The following is a 25,581-nucleotide window of genomic DNA, read 5'->3' as shown; positions in this document are numbered from 1 at the left end:
GAAACTCGTCTAGGCTAGTCATGAATAAAGAACACTGGGTCGAAAACTGGCCACGTGAGGAGCTGACACCAAGGGCTCACGTAGAAAGAAAATGTTTTGAGAAGGATGATGGCAACAAATGTACAAATGTGCTTGACTCAATGGACGTATGTATGGATTGTGATAAGAGCTGTACAATCCCCCAATAAAATGATTTGAAAAAAAAATAAAGAAAAGAAAACTGGTCATATGTTCTCAAGACCATCTGTGACCTGGGTCTGTGCTGGGACAATAGAAGGAAGGGCCTCGCATGATGGAACTCTACACGTAAGGCCAATGCCTGAGGAGCAAGATTGTACATACAAATTATAAACAGATAAATTATGAAGTTCTGTATATTCAAGCTGCCTTATATTTACAGAGTGCTTGACGATTTTCAAAGGAGCCCTGGCGGCATAATGCGTTAAGTGTTGGGCTGCTAACCTCAAGGTCAGCAGTTCAAACCTAGCAGCCACTCCATAGGAAAAAAATGAAGAGGTCTGCTCCCGTCAAGATCCATAGCCCCAGAAACCCAGTGGAGGAGGTCTACTCTGTCCTATATGGTGACACAAGAAAGAATCAACGCCACGTCATTGGGCTATAATTTTCTAAGCACTTCAAAACTACATTACTGATTTATTAATCATTTAATGAATGATTCATTTTCTAATAATTTTCTATTGAAAGTGTGCCATTTTCTTGCCTGGACTAAACCAAACCAAACCCACTGTCCTAAGAGTCAATTTCGACTCGTAGCATTCCTCTAAAGCAGCGTGGAATTGCCCCTTCAAGTTTCCAAGGCTGCACATCTTTCTGGGAGCAGAAAGCTCCGCTGCTCATCTGGAAAACTTTGCTTGTAAAGGCGCACAGACAATGTTTGGATGACTCCACCTGACTTCTCATGAGCTGAAGACAGTGGGGAAAATCAGGCAGGCAGGGGCTCCGGGCAATGTTCAACCCTTGGCCCATCACAGGTCTGTCGCTGGCGACAAGCACCTCTGCCGGTGAAGCAGTGTGAGTCCACAACCAGAAAGGGAGGGTGACCGTCCAAACTCCACAGACGCCAGCACAGTATCAGCTTTTCGGGAAACGACAGCAACTGAAACTCAACATACGACTTACTTAATTGCTTTTCCTGTACCTGCCTGTCAGTCACACCTGTCAAGATGGCCACTTGTTTGTCCATGCATGTACAGAGCCCATAGAACACAGTCTGGAAGGGTTGTTACCGTGCTTAAAGGAGACAACTCCATTAGACCGCTTTGGGCTGGCAGAGACAGTACTATGAATTACCCGCCCAGTGGAAAGCTGTCACCTAAAACCCAGATTTTAAAACCAGAGGCGACACTCGGCCATCGCTGGCTCCCCAACCCTCCGGTAAGAGCCAGCTCGGAGTCCAGGGCCCTGCGGGGTTGCCCTCTTCCCTGCTGCCTGACACCGCGGCCCCTCCACTGGCCCCGGGAGGCTCTGGGGTGCACAGGCCCTATCCACAGAGCTGGTCAGTTTCTCACACTTCTCAAGGACTGGAGAAAGACTTACCCTCCTGTCCGTCTCTGGGCTCTTGCTCCTCCATCTCATCCTCCTCCGATCCGTCTCCAAACTCCTTTCCGTAGCGCGCCTCCATCTCCCTGAGCTCCTTCTCCAGATCGGCCACCGTCATCCAGCTCTGCTCCTTGTACTGCTCGGCCAGCCTGCACACGCAAGAGCAGGGTCACGCCACGGGGACACTGAGACGCCGGCCGTCTGTCTGGGTGCTGCTTCTGCTCTTTGCTAGGCTCGCCTCCACCCGCTGGAACACGCCGCCCTCCCAAGCTGAAAATGTCTACAGACCGAGCTGGTTGTCAGCCCTCTGGGGTCGACTCTCACTGCCCTACTGGACTGTGGGCTTGGAAAGACATCATCAGGCTCACAACGCCAGCAAGGCTTGCCGGCCAACGTAAGGTGCCACGTGCTCATTTTCACAAGATGCAAGGCGGGGCAGATGGAATTTTTTTTTTAATGCCATAATGCAATGGACATTGCTGTTACAGTAACTCCTCACGGGAGAACTTCAAAGGAGCCAAAACCCAATCTCTGAGAAGCCAAGTCCAATGGTGGTGGAAAGCAATGGCTCTCATCTCAGAAGGGCTGGGTGAAATCCTGGTCAGGCAGCAACCCTAGGCCTGGCTGCCTCTTTCCTCACAAGAACGAGCAAGATGGGAACGTGTCTCAGAGTCGCTGCGAGGAAAGGCACTGAGAACAGGGCTTCGCTCGGGCTGGGAGCTCCAGGAACGTGAGCTGTTACCCAGTTCCACAGGGGTCTGGACAGGACCTGAGGGGAAAAGGGTGCCTGACACTAAGCAGCCTATAAAATTTTAAAATTGTTATGCTTCTCAATTCAGGCAAGACCGGAACATGTACACAGGTATAGAAAGGGATGGTAACTCTTGACACACAGAATCCAAGAAGAGGAGTGGGAATAGTGATACCAGAAGGGTAGGGGGATGTGGGGGAGAGGAAGGGAGAAAGGAGGAGCAGATCTGAATGAACAACACATATCCATACACTCCTCTACAGAGGGAAGAGCAACAGGAAACATGGGGGAAGGGAGACAGCAGACGGTGTGAGATGAAAATAATAACAATGTACAATCCATCAGAGGGTTATGAGGGTGGGGGGCAGGAGCTGATACCAAGGGGTCAACAGAAAGTCAATGTCTAGAAAAGAAATGAAGGAAACATGTACAAACACGCCTGATTCCATTGATTGTGGTAAGAGCTGTTCAAGGCCCCACTAAAATGATTTAAACAGTAAGACAGGAAGAACACCGCCCACAGCTGGGATGTTTTTTAGGAGTCGTGGAGCAGAGGATGCAGGAGCCGCCCGCGCCACCACCTACTTGGCCTGCTTCAGCTTCTGCTGCCGCCGCATCTCTTCAGCCTTGCGCACCTTCTCGGCGTTCTGCTCCTCCACCAGTTTCCGGTGAGCCTGCACCCTTTTGTCTCGTTTCCGAATGAAAGCGACCAGCTGTCGGACCAGTTCGTTCTTCTCTCTCCTCGCTTTGTCCCGAATCTTTTTGTTTTCCTTTTCCATGGCTCGCTTCTCCCAGCGGTTGGCGGCCTGCCGCGTGTCGTATTCCTCTTTCCACGCGAAGTTCTTCTGCGTGCAGAAGCTCTGCCAGTGAGCGTAGAAGGGATGGACCACCTGGGGGCAGAGGCCGGGAAAGAGGGGTTTCTGCAGTGGAGTCTAGGACGCAAAACACCCGCCAGCTTTTCTGAGCTCATTCAGTGAGGAAGACGGGCCTGCCAAGGCAGCGGTTCTCAACCTGTGGGTCGTGACCCCCTGACCCCTTTGGGGGGTCAAACGACCTTTTCACAGGGGTTGACTGATTCATAACAGTAGCAAAATGAGTGATGAAGCAGCAACGACAATAATTTGATGGTTGGGGTTCCCACCCAAGGGGAACTGCGTGAAAGGGGCGCAGCGTGGGCAGGTGGAGAACCGCTGCTCTACGGCCTCACAGAAGGCGGCTCTCCAGAAAGGAGTCAAGGAGGAAGGAGAAGCCCGCAGCGACTACAGCAATGGGGCGCGTGCCCAAGCCGGGGCGGCGAGACACCCCACCGCCACGCTCTTTCAGGAAGGGAGGGATGGCGGCTGAGGACACGACCCCGTGTGTCTGCCTGTCTGTCCTGTTTTAAATACAAGGCACTGATGAGAGCGCATGCTAAAGGAGCAGCCATCTTTCTCCCCTTCACACTTTTCTTTTACCGTGTCGTAGTCACTCTGCGAGTCTCCAAAGGACGGGGAATCCTCCTTGTCTTCCTCCAACACGGATTCTAGTTCTTCCTTTGCAATCATCTCAAAAACATTCCGATACACCGTGTAGAAGCCCTGGAAAAAAACAGCGGCAGAAATCTAAATTCTCAATCCTCGAGCGGGCTAGTCACTGGCTACCTGTTCAAAGGTGACAAGGCACACCTCGCTGCTGACCAGATGCAGGACCAAGGTCTACTGCTGTGACCTCAAAAGCAAAGGTGATTTTTTTTTTTTAAAGAATTATTTCACCTCTGAAAAGCAACCCTGTGTCGTGTTCCACCGGAGAACAATTTTCAGAGTCCTCGATGCATGGCAGCGCCTTCCTTTGCGCTTGGCAAGAAGCTAAACGTGAGCTCCCTTCTCTTACCTTCTCGTCATCTCCATAGCCGGAGTAGCAGGTCACAGTGAAATAGTGCAGCAAATCTAAGCTGTCGTCTTGGTACTCGCCATCAAGGCCACCTTTGAGCAGGGCCTCTCTGTGACTGTCATACCTGAAACAGACACAGCCTCTTCAGTGAGGGCCACGGAACTCTTCCCTGTGAACATCCAAAGCATTCTCATGCGCCTTCAAGGTGTCCAAGGGACAAGCAAAGCAAAGGACCAAGGAGACAAGACTCAGCAATCCTTCACAGAGCTGCGGAGTCACCAAACAGTGGCTGCCATTCCTAATAGCCTAGAGTCATCAGGCACTGCCAGTCCACATGACAGAGGAATTTCAGAAGCCAGAGCCTGTCCCAGTCTCTCCCGGAAAGGAGGATGCATTTCCATGGGGGTGGAAAGAACATCACTAAGCAGAACGAAGTCAGAGAGCACTAGACAGTGGTTAGCTATCTGCTTGGGGTCCAGGGATCTGCCGGCAAACACCGGAGGCAACTTCTTCCTCCATTCACATGAACTTCAATCTACAGAATTCTGAACTGATTAACTAGAGCAATGGTAAAACAGAGGCTGATTTGCTTTATCAATACTTCCAATTTGTCATTTCTCAGTATTTCCTGGGTACAGCTGACACAGAGCCAACCTCCACGATCAACTGCAAAAATACAGATAGCATCCATTTCCTTTCCCTGCCCCAGGGGCTGATGCACACACTGTCTCAAGGACTCACCTTAACACCTAAAAAGTAGCTACAACCCCTGTTTGTTGGGTAGAAAATCAGAGCTCAGACACATGAGGTGAAGTATCATCATCATACAGCCGGGAAAGCCAAAATCCCACACCAGCTCTGGGAAGATCACGCTCTTGGGCGCTAGCATGCAGATAATACGAGTTGACAGACAAGGGAATCCTTGGAACAAGAAAACCCCCTGAAAGCCAGAAGAGCGACAAGAGCTGAAGGTGGATTGGGGAAGATTTCAACATTCTGGATGGAAGGTAAAATCATTTCTAAGGCTAGACCTTTGGATTCATCAGGTAGAAAAACCTTAAGAACCTCTCTTGATTCTGAATTCTGCAGGAAAGGCAGCCAGTCTCCCGACAGCCAGCTCGGGCTACTCTGCTGTACCGGGCAGCACGGGGAAGACTGGACAGCAGCCTGACTCCTTTGACCAAAAGCTTACCAGGGACCTGAAAACTCAAGAGATTGTTCTTTGGAAACAGTGCCTAACGACCAGAGCATCCGTATTGACGTATTTGTCACTGATGTTGAAGCTCAACTCAATTCCTTTACACAGAGCAGCACCATGGGAAATTATGACAGTTCCCGTCCTGATCTCAACGCTCCTCTTGTCTGATTATCAATCAAGTTGTCAACACCCCAAGTAATGGGCAGTCGCTTCAGTATGGAAAGCAAAGCAATGTTAACATCGTCTTCACTCTCAGGGCCTGTTTCCTTGATAAGAAGAAGAGGTAGGTGGAGGAATGATCTCTGAAGGGCACTTCCTCAGATTTTACATAATGAGTAGTAGGCGGCAGGTGCTTCTACTAACATCTGAATCATCCTTCTTGCAGCCCGACAGACGCCGACAGCCCCTCCCAACACAATAAAGTCGGACCAACTCACCAGGCTCTTTCCTGAGGGTCACTCAACACGTCATACGCCGCCTGGATCAACTTAAACTGCTCCGCTGCCTCGGCGGCATTATCCAGATTCTTATCTGTGGAAACAAAGTCACAGACAGGCGTTCAGTCGTCACAGGGCAGGAGGACAGGATCTACAGGCGCTCTCGAGGGAGCTCCTCCACCGCGCAAATCTCAGGAGGCCAGGAGGGAATAAACCAGAAAGGGCTGAGAACAAAAGCCAAGGGGTGCCAGGGGATGGTTGGAGCCGGGATCTGGAGTGACAGGACAGGACACTCAGCCTTTCCCCCAAGCCCAGCTCTCGAAGCACCTGACTAACGGCGAAGGAAACGTCCTGGGTAATACAGGAGGGGAAATAGCTGGTCTCAGTTATGACAAGAAACACTCTCATTGGCCTCTGTGCTCACATTATCTATGAGCACCCCTTTCTGACCACTGCCTATGAAAACAAAAGCCATGAAGCGTTCACACAGATGTGCTAACTAATCATTCCCCCCAGCAGTGCATCCTTAACCACGAGTCTAAAAAGCAAGTGCCTCCACCTCAATACGCTGCCCACCTCCGGGTAGTCCTGCCTGGGTGTGGTCGGAGCCCAGGTTCACCAGCGTTGGTCTGTCTGGGTAATCAAGAGCTGAAGGCAGAAGTGAGGCTGTGCTACTTTCATGGTTAGACCAGAGTTTGCGTCTTGGGCACCTTCCTCTCACCCTGCGCGCTCTCTCTCAGATCACGCAGGCTGTCAGAGTCCAGGGAGAAGCCCACGGTAAAAGGTGGGGAGAGCTTCAGCTCCCAGCCAGCGAGGAGCTGCGGCCAGCCGGCCAGCCAGCCACCACAGGAGTGAGTCTGAGAGCAGACTCTAAGGCAGCGAAGCCTGCGAGGCTGCGGCCCCAGGCCACCACCTGGTACCCCTTCATGAGGAACCAGGAGCCTGATTCCGGCCGCATTGCTTGTTGCTGATGGTCAAGTTTGGGAGCAGAATGTCCCACGATAGTAAATACTGAATACGCCTGCTAAGTGAAATACTTTGAATCAACTACAGAGGCACAGGACCAGGAGTGGTTTGTTTTCTTGTGCACAGAGCCACGGTGAGTCAGAACCGACTCCATGATGCCTAGCAAACACAACAAAGCAGAGTCCATCAAAGTCCAAAGTGTGAGTTAAAACTCGTCTTCTGAAAGGTTAAAAGAAAATATGACGACAGAGATGTGTTCCTCACAAATGGCCCTGCAGAGCTCAAATGAGAGCTCCAGGGGAGCAGATACCATCACAGCGGTCCCCGTCCTTCAGCTGGCCTGCTGCTCCCCAGCTAAGCCGACACTTGCACACTCTCAAAAGCACTGCAATTTGACACAGGGCTCTTCTTGGAGAGAGCCTTAAGCACAGAAAGCTTTGGATCTTTGCTCAGAATTGTGGGCCATTAGAATCAAAAGAAGCCTTCTACTGAGTAGCATAACATCCTTCCCTATAGCTTCACTGAAACACAATGCGAGGCCTCAATCTCCTCACAGTGATGGTCCCTGGGAAGCTAGCCAATGTGCTGTCTCCTTTCTTTCCTGGACGAAGCACTCCAGTTTCTTAGGGCATGCCACTTGTTGCTAGGTTCTGTCCAGCTGACTCCACTCAGACCAAGCGAACTTCTATGCAGACCAGACGGAAGCACTGCCCAGGCCTGCGCCACCCTCCAATCATTTCTGATTGAGCCCACTGTTGCAGCCACTGTGTCCATCTGTCTCTTCACTTTTCTGCTGACCTTCTACACGTTGTCATACTTCCCTTAGACGATGACACTCGGATGCTGACACTTCAAATATGGTCTGATAGGGATCAATTACCACCAAAGAGCCATTCATCACTTCCTTTCCTTACAACACACGTCTGCTGTCCGCAGCAACACCACTTTAAGTCGTGTTGGATTCTAAGTGTTTCGAGCTTTTCCCACATTAATTACTGAAGGCCAGTTGATACCTACATAACAGATTTTAAAAACTCAAATATAAGACTCAATCCACTTGGTGGCAGGTCACCTGACACCCCAAGTCCACCTCAGCCCTTTTCTCTGAACAGCCTTTACTGACGTGGCCGGGAAAGCTAAGACATTCATCTACCCCACCTGCCTCTTGCTGTTCGCAAAGGCCACATACAGTTCTGACCAACGGGAGGAACGGCCACATCTCCTGGTGTTTGCTTCTTTGCTCTCTGTGCTTGTCTTCCAAGTGCACACGATGGCTGGAGCTTTGGCAACAACCTTGAGGTGATGAGGGAAAAGCCAGGATTCTCAGTGACAATGGGACCTGCTAAGACTGAGCCAGTGGTTCAATGCCAGCAGGCAGTTACTTCCATGCCTTCTTGTTGATGAGAAAAAGCAAACAGCTTATTGAGAATAAAATGCAATCATTCCCGACTCAGACCACCAAATTCCATTTTGTTGCAATCACTTCTCAGTATTACAGAGTACCCTGTTGCATTTTTTTTCCCATTTTAATCATCACCCTCGGACAGATGTGGATACGGTTTCTCATCACGAACAGAACCTTGATTTTGCTCCCCACTCATCTCCACAGCAACGGGGGAGTCAGGTGTCCCAGTTTGAGCCAAGCGGATGGCACTACAAGTGAATGGTCCAGAAAAGGCGTCGTTTTCCCGATGGAAAGACATGGACGGGGGTGGCACTGCTCTTGTGCCCTTACCCACCCCCCAACCCCTCTGGTCTCGCCCAGCTGCAGGACAGGGTGGGTGACAGGAAGCTGTCATTTGTATAAGAGCACCTCGCCAGGTCTTACCTCCCACAGAATGGCCGACCTTTCAGCTTTCCAGGTAGCAGCTGAGGGCCCCGCCAGAGCTCCGTATGTAGCCAATGCACCTGTCCTTTCCTTAACAGCCTCAGCTCGCTGGACGCAAGTGGCCTGACTTCCCACCCAGGTCGCGCAGCCCCAGACAGCCGGCGCCATCGGCATGGGGCCACTCCTGCCACGTCCACACAGTGAAGCTCGTGATGGACTGGCATCCAATGCATGACTGGGTGCGTCCAACATGCACTGGTCCCACTGGGCAAGACTGCTGCCCTACTGGAAACTGCACTTTCCTGTTTCCAGTACCACAAAAACTGGCCGTTTTTCTACTTGTGGTACAGAGCTCCTGTCTTAACTCTAGAATTGCCTAGCCTGATAATGATATTAAATACCTGTTGAATGGTAGAATTAACTGGTGAATGAGCCAGCACACACCATGTCAGCATCATGCAGCTCTCGAGAAAAGTAACTATGGAATCCTTCAAGGAGGCACTGATAACTCAGAAACAGCTGGGATGCCTTGGAAGGGCAGTTACATTTGGAGCCTGACAACCCTCACCTGCCTCCAGCCAGTGGTTTCAGAGTGGGTCACCAGAGACCACAGTACCATTTTCATACGTTGGCCTTTCTTCTGAGCACTAAAGGAGTCCTGATGATATAGTGGTTGCCTGCTGGGCTGCGAGCCGCATGGTCGGTCGTTCAAAACCACCACCAGCTCCCAGGGAGGAAGACTGGGCTTTCTACTCCTGTAAACAGTGACAGTCTCAGAAACCCACAGGTGATCACTGAGAGTCAGCATTGATTTGGTGGCAGTCGAATTTGAGTTTGGGTTGTTTGGGGGGGGGTTTAGTTTCTGTACATTAATGTCCAAAGAACCACGAGATCTGCATAGGCTTACCTTTGCAGCATGTCCTCCCGAGGCCTGTCCTCACAAATGTTTTAAGAGTCATCCAAATTACAGATGCCTGTGTGCTCACCTGCCTCACTTCTTCTCAACCGGACAGACAGACAAGGAATTCCTAACTTCCTAACTCCATTTCTTGTCCTGATATCTCCATTACTCATAGGCCAGGCTCCCACAGGCAGCTTTACTAATTTTAAAGGAGGAGGTTGGTGACAGAGTGGCTGTGTGCTGAGCTGCTCTAACTGTGGGGCCAGCAGTTTGGAGCCACCATCTGCTCCATCGGAGAAAGAGGCAGCTTTCTGCATCCAGGAAGATTTCCAGTCTCGATATGCACACGGACTGTTTTACCCTTTCTATCGGGTCATTTTGGGTCAGAATCAACTCTGTGGCAGTGAGTTTGGTGAGTGAAATGTTGGGTGGGTCCCAGTGCTGAGTGGGATGTCACACTGCCTTACCTCTTCCCCTTCAACAGAGGGATACAAATTCATATTTCTATCACCTTTTTCAGTTCCCATCAGTCTAACTCTAAGGAGCAGACTCGTCCAGTAGGGCAACCCTGTCAAGTTCTCTTGTACAAATCCTGTTCCTCCTGCGCACCAGCGAGGATGGCGACAGTTCAACTCATGTACTTTGGACACGGAATCAAGAGGAGAAAACGGTCCTGGAAAAGGTCACCACGCTTGGTAAAATGGAAGGGCAGTGAGATCGAAGACCCCCAGGGAGGTGGATCGACACTGGCTGTAACAATAGGCTCAAGTAACAACCGTGAGGATGATGCAGGGCTTGGCGGAGCCAAAACTGACGCTGCGCTGCGGCACTAACAGCAGGACCCAAAGTCCAAGCTCCTCACAGCCTCCTTTGAATTGTTGGGGGTATGTATTAATTGTTCTATTTGTCCAGCTACCAATGAAACATGCAGTGCTGTTTCCTTTGCAGGTCTATTTAACTCTTCGTGTGTAGCAGCTGTGTTTTCCCAACAAGGCTTGGCGCTTCCGGGCTGGGCATTTCCGAGCCCACGCGCTGGCACAGCAAAGTGACTTGCATAAACCGGAAACTATAAATGGATTTATTGATAAAGGCTAATAACTACGCCTCTTACTATAAACCTCAAAACGTCCGCGCCTCGGCTTCGATCTGGGTCTCTGACTCTGAAAGATCAGAGTACTTCCCCAAAGTCACTGGGGTCTGGACGAGAAGAAAAGCACCATCGCGAAGCACGTCCCTCGGTAGACCCACAAACTCGGCCGGGGAAGCTACAGAACGAACGTGAGCTCTTAAGCCTGCCGGATCATCATCCAGGGCGAATACCGGCTCTGCTTAAACAGCCCACCGAGGGGAAAGCAGAGCGCACCCCTAGGTCACAGGCGCGCAGCTAGCTGCCCCCAGAAACGCGCAGGGAAAGACACCGCAGGAAAAGCTTTCTGCTCCCGCAGAGTTACCGCCTGAAACCCACAGCGGCGGTTCCACCCTGTCCCGCAGGGTCGCCCCGAGGCGGCAGCGACTCGAGGGCAGGGCGCGAGGTGGGGGTCCCACGGGCAAGTCCGAGGCGGCAGAGGGAAGCTGAGGGGCGGCTGCCCAAAGCGAGGGGACCCGGCGGCGGGCGGGTGGGCGGAGCAGGGGGGTCGCTGGAAGGCCGTGCCCGGAGGCCGTCGCGGAGCTGGGCCGGGAGCGTGCGCGGCAGGGCGGCGGGGCGGCGACCGCGCGGGCCGGGAGGGCGCCCACGTGGAGGGGCGCCGCGCCGGGCCCGGGCGAGGCGGCCAGCGGGCGGCGGAGTAGTTACCCGGGTGCCATTTCAGGGCCAGCTTCCGATAGGCCTTCTTGAGCTCCTCCTCGCTGGCGTCGCGCCGCACCCCCAGCGCCTCGTAGTGACACTTCATGGCCCGGCAGGGCGCGGGGCCGGGGCCGGGGCCGGCGCTGGGGCCCGGCGCGGCGCCGGGGCCCGGGCCCGGGCTGAAGAGGCGGCGGCGGCGGCGGCGCTGGCGGTCCTCCCCTCCGGCGGGCGCCGGGCCCCCGCACCGGGCCAGCCAGCGAGCGCGGCGGCGGCGGCGGCGCGGTGCGGCGGGGGCGCGCGGCGGCGGCAGTGGGCGGCGCGGGCTGCGGACCGCGGGCGCGCGGAGGGGGCGGTGCCGGCGGCTCCGCATGGGCGGGGGCAGGGGCGGACTCGGGGCCGGGAGGGCGGTGCGGACTCCAGGCGGGGCCGAGGCCGGGAGGGGCGGGGCCTGAGCGGGCCGGGGGCGGGGCCTGAGCGGGCCGGGGGCGGGGCGGCGCGGCGCGCGGGCATTGTGAGCCACGCTGACGGCGCCGGGCGGCGAGCGGGCTGGGCCGCCGGGGCTGCGGAGGGGAGAGCAGGGGGAAGGGTGCGGCGGGGGTTCCGAAGATGTTCTCACGGCTCCATGCGGGTCCTCCGCTAACAAGCCTGGCAGGATGGGGTGGGACTAGCAGCGGGTTCGGAACCGAAAGCTTCCCTGTTCTCTGCTGCTGCTCTGTGAGATCGCTTTCGGCTCCGGTAAAGGACAGCCTTGGAAACTCACAGGGGCAGGTCCACTCCGTCCTGGTAGGGTCGCTGTGTGCCGGAATCAACTGGATACCAGTGGGTTTGGAGTGTCATGCTGCTCACTGGAAACAGTATGCGTGCGAAATGACAGAGAATATTTACATGGACACAACCGAAGCAAGGAGCCCAGAACCTCGTCGAATACCCCGGATGCCACCAATGTAGATGAAAAGATGCTGGTCCATTGTGACTCTGTCATCCCGACCTTCTGCTTGCTCACCCTACTTCCCAAGATTGGTTTAGGTTGAACGTGCAGTTCAAAACCCATTGCTGGCAAGTCGATTCCAACACAGAGTGACCCTATAGGACGGGATAGAACTGCCTCTATAGTTTGAACTCCCTTGAAGGAGGCCGACTGCCTCCTGTTTGTCCCGCTTATTCACTCTTTCTAGTAATGAGTCCCACAACTTGTCGGTAAGTTTGTTGGACTGTGGTGGTTTGTGTGTTGCTGCGATTCCGGAAGCTGTGTTCATAGTATTTCAAATGCCAGCAGCGTCGCCCAAAGTGAACATGTTTCAGGGGTTCTTCCAGACTAAGAAGAGACTAAAAAGAAGGAATAGGCTATCCACTTGAGAGGAAATAGTCATGAAAATCTTAAGCAAAACATTGCCGGAGATAGTACCAGGAGATGAGCCCTTTCAGGTCCAAAGGCATTGGAAATGTGACTCAGGAAGATGCGTGTGAAAGTACAGCTGCCGCCCATATGGGAGAGTAAAGCTTTATGACCTTCATTTGCTAATGAAGCACAACTTAGAATAAGAAGAAACAGCGGCAACAATCTAATAATTAGAACTTGGAGTGCACAAAGTATGAATCTCAGAAAATTGGAAGTACTGAAAATGAAATGGAATGCATAAAGATCAATATCCTAGGTTTCAGTGAGCTGAGATGGACTGCTATGGGTCATCTTGAATCAGAAAAGCATATGATTTATGTAGTACCAGAGATCTATTAACCCACATGCAACTTTAATTAAAGTGAATAAGCCTTTATTAGCTGGCGGTCAAGGGGCAGCCTAACTCACCCTCAAGCCCAAATGCTTAAAGGGGTTGGGGGAGTGGTGGTGTTTATACTTTGGGAAAAATAAGGCTAAAGAGCAGGTGGCATTGTGCTATATGGAAAATAAGAATTTATAAAAAATAAAACGGGGCTACAAGCAATATCAACACTTTCAAAAATAAATGCAATGGGTCAGCAGTTAACAGAAAGTACAAAAGGAACTACCGTAGTTACAAAGTGGCCACACTTGGGTCAATAGAAAATGGCTACACTTAGACATTAGATACATACTTCTGTAAACAATTGTTGCAGGCAAAGTAAGTTGGAGGAGCAGGGGACCCGGCAATATAATACATTGTTACTTAAAGTTCTATTGGAAAAACAAATTGATGGAATATTAGGCTATAACTTTTTTAAGGCAGGTGACATTTCTAAACACGTTCCCTAAGATTAGTTTGGGGCTTGAACCATTACAACTATGTGGGGACAAAATAGGACTGCTCAGTTAGGGGGAAGTATAGCAACAATGAAACACATTGTTCCTCTAGTTCTTTAGTGCTTCCTACCCCCACCCCACCCCCACTATCATGACCCTAATTCTACCTTACAAATCCAACTAGACCAGAGCATGTCCATGGGTACAGATAACAGCTGGAAACAGGGAATCCAGGACAGATAAACCCCTGAGGACCAATAATGAGAGTAGTGATCCCAGGAGGGAAAGGGGAAGGTGGGGGGGGGGGGGAGAAAGTGGAAACATCACAATGATCTACATTTAACACCCTCCCAGGGGGGATGGACAACAGAAAAGTGAATGAAGGGAGACATCGGTCAGTGTAAGACATGGGGAGGGGGGAGTATAAATTATCAAGGGTTCCTAAGGGAGGTAGGATGGGAGAGGGGGGAAATAAGCTGATACCAAGGGCTCAAGTAGAAAAAAAATGTTTTTAAGAATGATGTTGGCTGGTGAAGACAGCGGACGGTGCCCAGCTATCAAAAGAGATACCGTCTGGGGTCTTAAAGGCTTGAAGATAAACAAGCGGCCATCTAGCTCAGAAGCAACAAAGCCCACATGGAAGAACACACTAGCCTGTGTGATCACGTGGTTCTGAAGGGATCAGTTATCAGACATCAAAGAACAAAAAATCATATCATTGGCTGCACACATCCATGATACGATTGCGGAAGGACAAATGGGTCCATAAGCAAATGTGGCGAAGAAAACTGATGGTGCCCGGCTATCAAAAGAGATAGTGTCTGGGGTCTTAAAGGTTTGGAGGTGAACAAGCGGCAATCTAGCTCAGAAACAACAAAGCCCACATGGAAGAAGCACACCAGCCTGTGCGATCAGGAGGTGTCAAAGGGATCAGGTAGAAGGCATCATCAAAAAAAAATCTTACCATAGTGAATGAAGGGGGAAGTGCAGAGTGGAAACCCAAAGCCCATTTATCGGCCACTGGAGATCCCCTCACAGAGGGGTCTAGGGGAGGAGATGAGTCAGTCAGGGTGCGACGTAGCACTGATGAAGAATACAGCTTTCCTCCAGTTCCTAAATGCTTCCTCTCCTCCACCCCCCCACCCCCCCGGGGACACACACACACTTCCATGCTCCGAATTCTACCTTCCAAGTCTGGATAGAGCAGAGGTTGTACACTGGTGCATATAGGAGCTGGAGGCACAGGGAATCCAGGGTGGATGATACCTTCAGAACCAGGGGTGTGAGGGGCGATACTGGGAGAGTAGAGGGTGAGTGGGTTGGAAAGGGGGAACCGATTACAAGGATCTCCATGTGACCTCCTCCCTGGGGAATGGACAACAGAAAAGGGGGTGAAGGGAGACGCCGGATAGGGCAAGATATGACAAGATAATAATTTATAAATTATCAACGGCTCGAGGGAGGGGAGAGCGGGGAGGGAGGGGGTAAAAGAGGACCTGATGCAAAGGGCTTAAGTGGAGAGCAAATGCTTTGAAAATGATTAGAGCAGGGAATGTACAGATGTGCTTTATACAATTGATGTATGTATATGTATGGATTGTGATGAGTTGTATGAGCCCCTAATAAAATGTTTTTTAAAAATGATGTTGGCAGCAAATGTACAAATGTGTTTGATCCCATGAATAGATGAATTGTGATAAGAGCTATATAAGCCCCCAATAAAAATGATTTTTTTTTCAATAGAACTGGTTGGTTTCTACTGACACATTGCTTACAAAAAGGTCTAGGATCAATGGATAGGGTTTACCTGTTTCTATTTTTATCAGGCAGGTGGTATGGCCAGCTAATTTTTGTTTAGTACAAGCATTGGGTGGAGACATCCCTTTTATTCCTAATTTTCCAGTCTCTCATTTCTCACTGAAGGAGTATGCACCCAAACCACTGGGGGATACTGGCTGTAGTCAAGTTGTTGTGGCTACTTCCTGCTGACAAATGGGCACAAAGGGGGTTTGGGGTCCATATCTTTCCTGCTCTCTTGGGAAGGGTGGTCATCCACTTAGGGGCCCATGGTGAATGGAGTTGAGGTGATCTAGACAATAGTGGTCCTGAACGACAATTTTGGCTTAGTATTACGTGTAATTTCTGGAAGAGACGAAGCAGGTGAACCTTTTAGGTAAGACTTAGGCAGAGCTCTGGGATGGCAATGCTTATTGAAGTGTGGGTTAGTTTTACACTGAAGAAAATCTTCAGGGGGTATTTTTTAACACTGGGTTGACAGGCATAGCCTGTAAGCTTACTTTAAACACATGAACTTTGTGATCACACTTAACTTTAAGACCACTGTAGATATGAGGTAAGGTTTTCTGCAAAGCACTAATCTGTCTTGGTGTGGCTGTCACACTATTTTAAGGGCGTCTGACAGTCCACGTGTGTATTTATTTTGCTCTCTTTGATTTGAGTGTGGAGGGACTGGTGCTGATGGCTTACCCATGAATGGTGGATCTAAACACTTTGTGCTGGAACTCTTAACAGCAGTAAGGGTAGATAAAATCACTGAGAAAGGACCCTTCTAAGCTGGCTGGAGCTAGGATTTTATAAGAACTAGGTCTTCAGAAAGGCACAAAGTGGGCAGTTTCCCTTTGAGTCTGGGTAGACCCATGCGATGGAATAGCTCTTGGCATTGGCTACTTATATGGCTATTGTACTAAGGACGCTTTGGCATTTACACCGGCTCTGTCACGAGGAACGGATGCTCATCTAGAACTTTATAGAGGCGTAAACATGCTGGGTGCTTGCTGTGCGACAACCCTAAGATGGGACACAGCTACTGGAAGTATTTTCTCCCCTCACCCCTCCAACTGGTTCATTTGAGGATTTTTTTTTTTTTTTTTTGGTCCAGTGAAGATGATAGTCACTTTTAAAATGCCAATCTACTGCTACTGCTACTGCTTGGAGCCTGAGGGAGGAGGGTAGGAGAGAGTAGACCAGGGGTCCTCAAACTTTTAAAACAGGGGGCTAGTTCACTGTCCCTCAGACCTGTGGGAGGGCTGGACTATAGTTTTTTATAAAAAAAAAAACAACTATGAACAAATTCCTATGCACACTGCATATGTCTTAATTTGAAGTAAAAAACAAAACACCTGGCACCTGGCAGGCCAGATAAATGTTCTCGGCGGGCTGCATGTGGCCTGGGGACTGTAGTTTGAGGACACCTGGAGTAGACAGTACCAGCTAGGGAATAAATGTACTGGTCCACCTGCCACATCCATGTGCATCCAGGGTCCAGACCAGTAATACCAATCCTTTGCTGCTGGGCCACCTGGTGGACTGCTTTCATCTTCAGTTAAACGCTGCCTGCCTGCCAGCAGACCCCTCTCCTCTAGGGTCTTAACTATAGGACAGAGTGCTGCCCGTGGCCAGTTTGTTTCTAACAGCAGCATGACCCTTGTGGAGGCTAATTTCAATTAGGGCATTTCTTTACCCGGTGAGTTAGATGCCGAGGCATGTGGCACTTCGACCCTGTGCAAGGGTCTTTGGAGCCGGGGAGGCGGCAGATGGATGCTGCTTATCCATGGCAGTCAGTAGGTGTGCATGCTTAGCATCTCCTGTTTCCTTCTCCTGAGCGGGCGCCTTCGCTCCCTGTTTTTCTTATAAAAGGTGGCAGTGGCATAATAACTATTTGGTCTACAGTAGCTTTTACAGGCTCCTGCACTAACTTTTAGAGCTTTATCTGGATGTCTGGTGCAGCCTGCGTGGAAAATTTGGTGGGTTTTTAGTATGATCTGCCCTTTATATGAGTTTAAATCTCACAGTGAGTTTGTTGAGGGCTTTTCTGAGCCATTCTAAGAAGCGTACAGGACTTTAAGCGGCTCCTGGCTAACTGTGTTACTTTAGAACAGTTCATGGCCTGTGGCCGGTCTCACTTTAGTACAGTGTGGGCACATGTTAGAAAATGTTGCTATGCCCACTCGTCAGTGGGATTAAATCATTTCAGGTGGATCCACTGAGGGCATGCCCATTTCCAGATACTTATCATTTATTACAGGTAAGCCATCTACAAAAAGAAAAAAATAAGTTTTTAATACTTGCTTTTTCTTAAAACCTGTTATAGTTTGTCTTAGGATTATTATTACATATTTCTTAAGCTGACTCATAGGCCAAGGTGGGGTACTAAAAGGTATCTGTGCACTATTTTAGAGTATTTGAATAGCTTACTAGGTGGCTTTAAGGCCAAATCAGTTCAATTCAGGTGAAAAGCTTATGAATCAATTAAGAGCTAAAACGTTTAGCTGTCTTCACCAAGGGTGGAATTTTAGGTGGGAATCGCAGGTTTAGGAGGTTTCATATTAGAGGGCAGTAGAGATGAGTAAGGACTGAGGTGCTCTCAGCTCCAGACACCAGCTTTTTATGGGGTCTGTGGTGAATCTGGAACAAAGATCTTTCCAGTCTTGTAAGAAGAAAAATGCTTGGACATAAGGGACTTTAATCTACTTTCCCATTTTTCCTGCTTTAGTCAGGATTTTCTATTAACATAGGTTGTACTCGGGCCAAACGGAGTTTCAAAAGAACACTTGTTTCTGGTTTTTTAGTGTCTGGGTTAAATTTAGACAGGATGCATTTTTTTTCTTCTTTATGCTACTAGGTCTCCATATGGGAGAAGATCCTCAGAGACTGAGTCAGAGAGAACAGGAGCCTTGAGTTTAGAAGTGGGACAACAGATTTTAGAGAGTAAGATTTAGGTTTGGGGTACAGATTCTGTGGTAGTCACATAATCAATCTCGTGTCGACTTGAGGATATGAAGAGTGAAGGGGTGGAGTCTAGCCTGTCAATCAGGTCATAGTCCAATGATGCTTTCTTGTGGGTGTGGCCTTCTCATAAGGATTCTGGGAACTTCCTCTCATGCTCCTATTAGGTGGCCCACACTCTCGCTCTGCTTCACCTTCCTGTCAAGGAGCCACATAGAGATCCTTGCCAATGCTGAGATACTTCCACTGCCACTGGATCCACAGACATTTTCATCCACACCTGAAATCTTCCTACATTCAGCATCATTGCATGTGCTGTGTGAGTCTGAAGAGGAATTTATAGACTGGTATCAGACCTATGGGCTGATATCAGACTTATGGACTTGATCTGGACTGGGCTATGATGTTTTCTTAATATACAATTACTCTTTGATATAAAGCTCTCTCTTATACACATGTGAGTGTCTCTGGATTTGTTCCTCTAATCAACCAGACTAACACAGATACCAAACGGGTTTTTAGCAAGGGAGAGGGACATTCCACTAGGGCAAGCCATTGGCCATCTATGGGAACTGGTTGGGATGACCTGGGTCTCCAGTGACCATATAGGAAAGATGCTCCCAGTAGTATGTTCCTACTTGGACACTTTAGGTTTGGTTTCTATTCAACCCTTGGTAATTCAAGTCATACGCTAGAGACTGCTGGGACTTTGGACTCTGCCCTTTCAACCTGAACAACTTCCTTAATAGGCCACCCCAGAAGAGTTTGATGTGGAAACCCAACTAAGCAAAGTGGGCTTTGCCTCCACTTCCCTTGTAGCAGATTTAAGGGATTGGCATCCTCCTGTGGAATTAAGGCTGAAATTCCCTAGAAGAAACATATGACTCCTATCCCGACTTTATGGAATTGGCCGTTGTTGGGCTTTGGTTTGGATTTCTTTTTTGAAGTGCCCAATGAGGGGTGGCCTGGGACCACCGTAATTTACTGTCTTAACGCCTTCCTCGCTTTCTTATGACATGCATCAATCTGGTAGACAGGGTTCTGCCTTTGTGAAAGAGTGTTGTTTGATTATCACCAACTTGTACTGCTTGTGTGAATAGCATCTAGTCATGAAACGTTAAAGCCGTACAAGTAAACAATGCATGTATTGCAGTCTGAAACCGGCCTATACTTGTATGATTTCCTTTTCTCAACAGTGTTTTATGTACCATTGGTTAAATGAATGACACTACCAATAGAATTACCTGATGCCACAGGGATGGTTCTCTCATCATAAAATGAGCATGTTTCTAAAATGAACCAGTGACTTATGAATAGATGTTGGACTTTCACTTAATTCTACTCCCAATTTAAGAACAATTAGTTCTTATGACATGACCCTGCTCAGTGAAGAGATCACTGAAGATAGAGGTGCCATAGAAAAAATGTGATGAAGACATCAAATAATGCCTATCAGAAGGCATCGCATCTGGGGTCTTAAAGGCTTGTCTTCAAACAAGCAGTCTTCTAAGTGAGGTGTTAACTTAGTCCACTTGAAGAAGCATACCAGCCTGTGCGATCCAAGGATTGTAAAGAATGAAATCCAAATCTAGAGGGTGGGATGGTTTCGGAGCTTAAATTGTGAACATCTGGTTTGCAAGCGGCTTTGGATGACAGTGGAAACCCAAATTCCCTTTGCAGGATCCACACATGGATTAAGCCTCAGTGAATCCTCTCTGAACACACTCCATGGAAGTGATTAACATTGCTATGACAGAGAACATTGTGTGATTATGGCTAATGTAGTTAGGTGAAATGTAATACCTTATAATTTGGTCTCCCTTTTGGCCCATTTAAAAGTTTTTCAGTTTTTATTATTTTCTGCTTTTCAATTGAAATTCTCGTTTTGTCTATCGCTGTTGGATTTTGTTTGTGTTTGCTATGTGTTTTGTGTGTGGTTTTCTGTATATGAAATACAGGATAGGTGGTTCTATAGACAGTTAAATGGATTGATAATTGCCTAGGGGAATGGCGAGGGAGGAATGGGGGTGGTGGTAATGGGGAGCTAATGAGTATAAGAAAATGTTCTGAAACTGATTGTGGTGATAGTTGTGCAAATCTTAATATGATTGAGCAATTAAATTATAAAATACATGAAGCATATCGCAGTAAAAAGAATTTTTTAAGTACTGTGGAATGCCAAAAAGCACAAATGTCTTAGAAGTAGTACAGCTAGAATGCTCCTTAGAAGAAGGCTAGTAATACTTAGCATCACATGCTGTGGACACATCGTCAGGAGACCAGTCCCTGCAGAAGGACATCTTGCTTGGCAGGGTAGCAGCAAAAAAGGGGAAGGCCTTCAACAAGATGGATTGACATGGGCTGCAGCAATGGGCGTAAGCATAAGAACAATTGTGAGGATGATGCAGGACCAGGCAGTGTTTTGTTCTGTTGTGCACAGGGTCACTATGAGGTGGAACTGACTGCACCTAACAAGTGATCTGTCATGTTTTAACCCAGAAAACTGTTTATTTCAATGCCAGCCAAGTACAAGGATATAATTGTGAAGAGAAATTACTTGGTATGACTCTTCTATTAATTTTTGTTATTCCTACCAAATGACTGGGAGGAAGCATGCAAATACTCTTAAACAGGGTATTGGTCAGTTTTGCCATTCCCTTTGATATAAAGTGAGCCATCTCAAAAGCTAGAGAATCTCCCAACCACCAGGAAAGAGGAGCCCCCAGTGGGTGTGGTAAAGGCACCAGAAGCTGTAGCACCAAGATTTTGAGACCTGGCCTAGTGCACAAGTACAGCTGAGTGCTTTGGGGCAGGAAACTGGCTTGCAGAGTGGGATGCCTTTAGGTATTATGAGAACTAAAGGGGGTGGAGTGGGACAGAGGTTGAGGACCACAGAGGGGGGTTGCATTGGGCAAAAGGACATTAAATGTTTTGTGATCCTGACTTGTAACCTGTTAACTTCCTTGCTTGGTTTTGCTCTGTCTTGTTTTTGTGCATGTTATTATGTCCGCAGGTCTGTCTAAATAAGATAGGCTGGATGAGCAATCAGGAGGAGAAAACAACGGGACCAACATTTCCTGGGGGACGGGATAGGAGGAGGTGGGGGAAAGGAAGTGGTGTTAACAAGCCAAGGGACAAGGGAACAAGTGATCCAAATTGGTAGTGAGGTGGGTGTGGGAGGTCTGGTAGGGCATGATCAAGAGTAATGTAACCAAGAGGTATTGCTGAAACCCTGGTGGGGACTGAGCATGATAGTGGGGCAGGAGGAAAGTCAAGGGAAATAGAAGAAAGAGCTGGGAGGCAAAGGGCATTCGTAGAGGTCTAGATAAAGACATGTACACATGTAAATATATTTATGTATGATGATGGGGAAATAGATCTATGTGCCTATATTTATAGGTATAGTATTAAGGTAGCAGAAGGACTTTGGGCCTCCACTCAAGTACTCCCTCAATCCAAGAATATTTTCTTCTATTAAATTGGTATTCTATGATGCTCACCTTCCCTACACAACTGCTGAAGACAAAGTGAGTGAATAAGCAAATGTGAAGAAAGCTGATGGTGCCCGGCTATCAAAAGATATAGTATCTGGGGTCTTAAAGGCTTGAAGGTAAACAAGCAGCCATCTAGCTCAGAAGCAACAAAGCCCACATGGAAGAAGTACAGCAGCCTGTGTGATCACGAGGTGTTGAAGGGATCAGGTATAAGGCATCATCAGAACAAAAAAATCTTACCATAGTGAATGAGGTGGGGAGTACAGAGAGCCAAAGCCCATTTATCGGCCACTGGAGATCCCCTTGCAGAGGGGTCTAGGGGAGGAGACAAGTCAGTCAAGGTGTGATGTAGCACCAATGAAAAATACAACTTTTCTCTAGTTCCTAAATGCTTCCTCGTCCCTCCTCCCCACCACCATCATGATCCGAATTCTACCTTGCTAGTCTGGCTAGATCAGAGAATGTACACTGGTACAGATAGGAGCTGGAGGCACAGGGAATCCAGGACGAATGATCCCTTCAGGACCAGGGGTATGAGGGGCGATACTGGGAGGGTAGAGGGTGAGAAGGTTGGAAAGAAGGAACCAATTACAAGGATCTAAATGTGACCTCCTCCCTGGGAGATAGACAACGGAAAAGTAGGTGAAGGAAGACCGTCAGACAGGGCAAGATAAGACAAAATAATAATTTATAAATTATCAAGGGTTCATGATGGAGGGGGGAGTGGGAAGGGAAGGGAAAAAATGAGGACCTGATGCCATGTGCTTAAGTGGAGAGCAAATGTTTTGAGAATGATGAGGGCAATGAATGTACAGATGTGCTTTACACAATTTATGTATGTATGGATTGTGATGAGTTGTATGAGCCCCTAGTGAAATGATAAAAAAAAATTTTTTTTAAAGAATAAGACCTCCCCCCTCCCCCCCAAATAAATAAATAAATGCACCTAATCCCGAGTATTGAGTTGTGTGTGGCCATGGCAAAGGAACATTGAACCCAGCGGCAGAGTGCAGATGGATGGAAGATCGGTGTCAGGATGCAGAGGGAAGGATGGTGACACACAGAAGACCTCTGCCTTGTTGGTTGACCTTGGGTTATATGGAGTTGGATTCTCCTGCCATCTTGTGTAGCTGGGGGTCAGATGTTGTGGGGTAAACATCAGGCCACCACAACTAATTGTGGATTTGATAGGAGCAATGATATGGTTGAGATATACAAAGATTATAAGAAAGTCATAGAGAATAGAAGAGATTGAAATAATGGAATCAGACACATTTCATGGTAGCATGCTCACCTTAGCCCTGCTTGGTGATCTACATGGAGATGGGAGACTGGAGGGCAGGAGAGAGGGGGAGGGGAAGACTGGAGGGCAAGGGGAAAGGGAACAGGGGAGCGAGGCCTGGGGGAGAGGAGAGGGGAGTGGAGAGAGCTTTATTGCTAACCAAGGCTTATATATCTTTGGGGGTGTACAAACCCCCTAATTACAGATAAAGATACTCACAGGAAGGGGTTGCACTATAGGTGACACAGTGATGGGAGGGGGACAACCTAGAGGTACACATGCTATAGGAAGAGGAGGGATTGAGGATATACAAGTAACAAGATGGGAAGATCCCAGATTCCAGCCTAACTTTCCATGTCACTGAGCAGGTTTGACCTGTTGTCTGGATCCCCATAGAAACCATTAGCAGTAGGGTGTGAACCCCACCTTCAGTGGATCAGACTGATGGCTGCAAGCCTTCAGGGAGAAGTAGTCCATTATCCTAACAGCAGGGAGTGGGCCCTTTTTGTGGTGGGACCAGTCTGGCAACTGACTGCCTACAGGGAGGAAGTCTCTGACCTCCCACCATATGCTGGCAAATAGCCTGCTGTTTGGCATTATCTTTGGGGGAGACAAAGCTGGGGAAGTCTCTATAATCCCACAATTCCCCCTTTTGTTTTATATATAATTTACAAGAGTCACTGGAGCAAAGTGGTTATTTTCTATCCACTGAAAGCTGTCAAGGCAAATTTAATGACCAAATTAATACAGCCAAAAATTCAGGCTTAGGGTAAACATTTTGAATCTGGGCACTAGGGATAAAGTCCCCCTATGCCCATCTGCTATTGGAGGAAGGAATGAGAGGAATTGGATGCCTAGGCGGGAAGAGATAGAGCCAAAAGGAAGGTCTGCTTCTACAGGGAAATAAAATCAACCATTTGCTACTTTAAGGCAGCACATCTCTAAGGGGAGAAACTGGAAAAGATAGACTACCGCAGGAAAATGTGCTTGGACTCTCTCTCCTCCAGAGTGGCCGCCTTCCTAACATGGAACCCTGACATTCCAGATTCCCTCCACACCAGTCCAGGAATAAGTCCCAGTTCTTTTTCCCTTTGTTAGTTTCCCCGAAGATGTGACCCGCCCCCCCAAGCCATATTCTCAGAAATGAACATTCACACTCGTGGTATCACCTTTCAGAGAGCAAACCAAGCACCTGTGTGTTCAAAACCTTTGACTCAACACTACTAGGAAAATACAAGCATTATACAAAAATTTCACTGCAAGGCCTCTACCTGCAGATATTTTACACACACACACACACACACACACACACACACACACACAATTTAATAAAGGACCCGATGGATTAGTTTATGGTACTGAGTAGAAGAGGGGAACACTGCAGTTAGAAAATGTTTCAGGACAAAGTTGTGGGAAAATGCATGAAAAGAAGTATCAAGACAGGATGAATCTAATTTTATTACGCATAGAGGCAGCCTGGGACCTCAGTGGCTACAATCAATAGCCTGTGCTTCACACGCATGGGCTGCTCGTGGAAGCTGTCTTCCCTAAGATTGACAGACAGCCTTGTAAACTTAAGGGCAGTTCTATGGGCCTGGTAGGGTTACTATGAACCTTGATGGAAATGCCTTTGTTTTGGTACACTACACTCAAAACTAAACCAGTCGTCACCATCAAACCAAGTACACAGGGATCTTGAGGGCAGGGCTAAACTGCCCCCCTTTGGATTTCTGAGCCTTTAAATCTTTATGGGAGCAGGTGGCCCCAACCCGTTTCTCACTGAGTAACTGCCGGGTTCGAACTGTTGGCATCGGGGTTTGTCCTGCAACTGGTTACCTCTGTACCACAGGGCTCCTTTCCGACAAGTTCCACCCTCCAGTAGCCACCGGCCTCCCTCCATGGCCACCAGCACCCACAGTCTTGTTCCCCTCATACTCATCTGCTTCCACGAGCAAAAGCTCAGTACTCCTTTTGCTTCCAACAGAAGGTCCTCCCACGAGAACTTTAAGTGTCCCGATGTCCCTCTAACAGTAGCCACCCTACAGCAATTGTCTTCTCACTGCTAATTTAACAGCCTGAGAGATCTTGCGCTGTTTCTGAGTCGAGAAGCCTAGGAGGTGAAGGGCTACGAGCTGGTGAGCAGACAGACGGCAGTCGGAGGGCCAGAGATGAGGCTTTCTGTTCCCTGCAGAATGCGCGCTCGCAAACACACAGGCCAGTTCAACCCGGGTCACAGCAAGCTGGAATGGGCTTGAAGGCAGTGCATTTGGAGGTTGAGCCGAGAAAACCAGGTCAGAGGTTGGCGTTTGCAAGGCTCCATTAACTGATGACTAAGAGACAATTGTGTGGACAGCGCCGGACCAACTCAGTGGGTGTTTTGTTCTGTCATAAAAGCGGGTCACTGTGTGGGCAGTCTCACAGGCACCTGAGCCGTGGCCAGTGCACTTTGTTACACAAGCGATCATGATGCCTGCCATCTGTCCACATCGACCGGTAGGTAATAAACCTTACATGTGCTCAACAGTTAATTCCACATCAACACTGCAAG

General features: G+C 48.9%; 1 protein-coding gene across 1 annotated transcript in view; it reads right to left on the bottom strand.

The window, feature by feature from the left end:
* Nucleotides 1-11,459, bottom strand: part of DNAJC21 (DnaJ heat shock protein family (Hsp40) member C21) — a 31,490-nt gene extending 20,031 nt beyond the window's left edge. The window contains exons 1-6 of the mRNA XM_075540926.1: nucleotides 11,303-11,459; nucleotides 5,816-5,909; nucleotides 4,181-4,304; nucleotides 3,766-3,888; nucleotides 2,897-3,201; nucleotides 1,558-1,709 (exon numbers count right to left, since the gene is read on the bottom strand). Of these exons, the coding sequence (XP_075397041.1) occupies nucleotides 1,558-1,709; nucleotides 2,897-3,201; nucleotides 3,766-3,888; nucleotides 4,181-4,304; nucleotides 5,816-5,909; nucleotides 11,303-11,399 (895 nt within the window). The 5' untranslated portion in view covers nucleotides 11,400-11,459. The remainder of the gene's footprint in view (nucleotides 1-1,557; nucleotides 1,710-2,896; nucleotides 3,202-3,765; nucleotides 3,889-4,180; nucleotides 4,305-5,815; nucleotides 5,910-11,302) is intronic.
* Between the last annotated feature and the right edge of the window lie 14,122 nt (nucleotides 11,460-25,581).

The sequence above is a fragment of the Tenrec ecaudatus genome, chromosome 2 (genome assembly GCF_050624435.1).
Source record: "Tenrec ecaudatus isolate mTenEca1 chromosome 2, mTenEca1.hap1, whole genome shotgun sequence".
Classification (NCBI taxonomy): Eukaryota; Metazoa; Chordata; class Mammalia; order Afrosoricida; family Tenrecidae; genus Tenrec; species Tenrec ecaudatus.
This window is presented reverse-complemented; position numbering and strand designations above follow the sequence as displayed.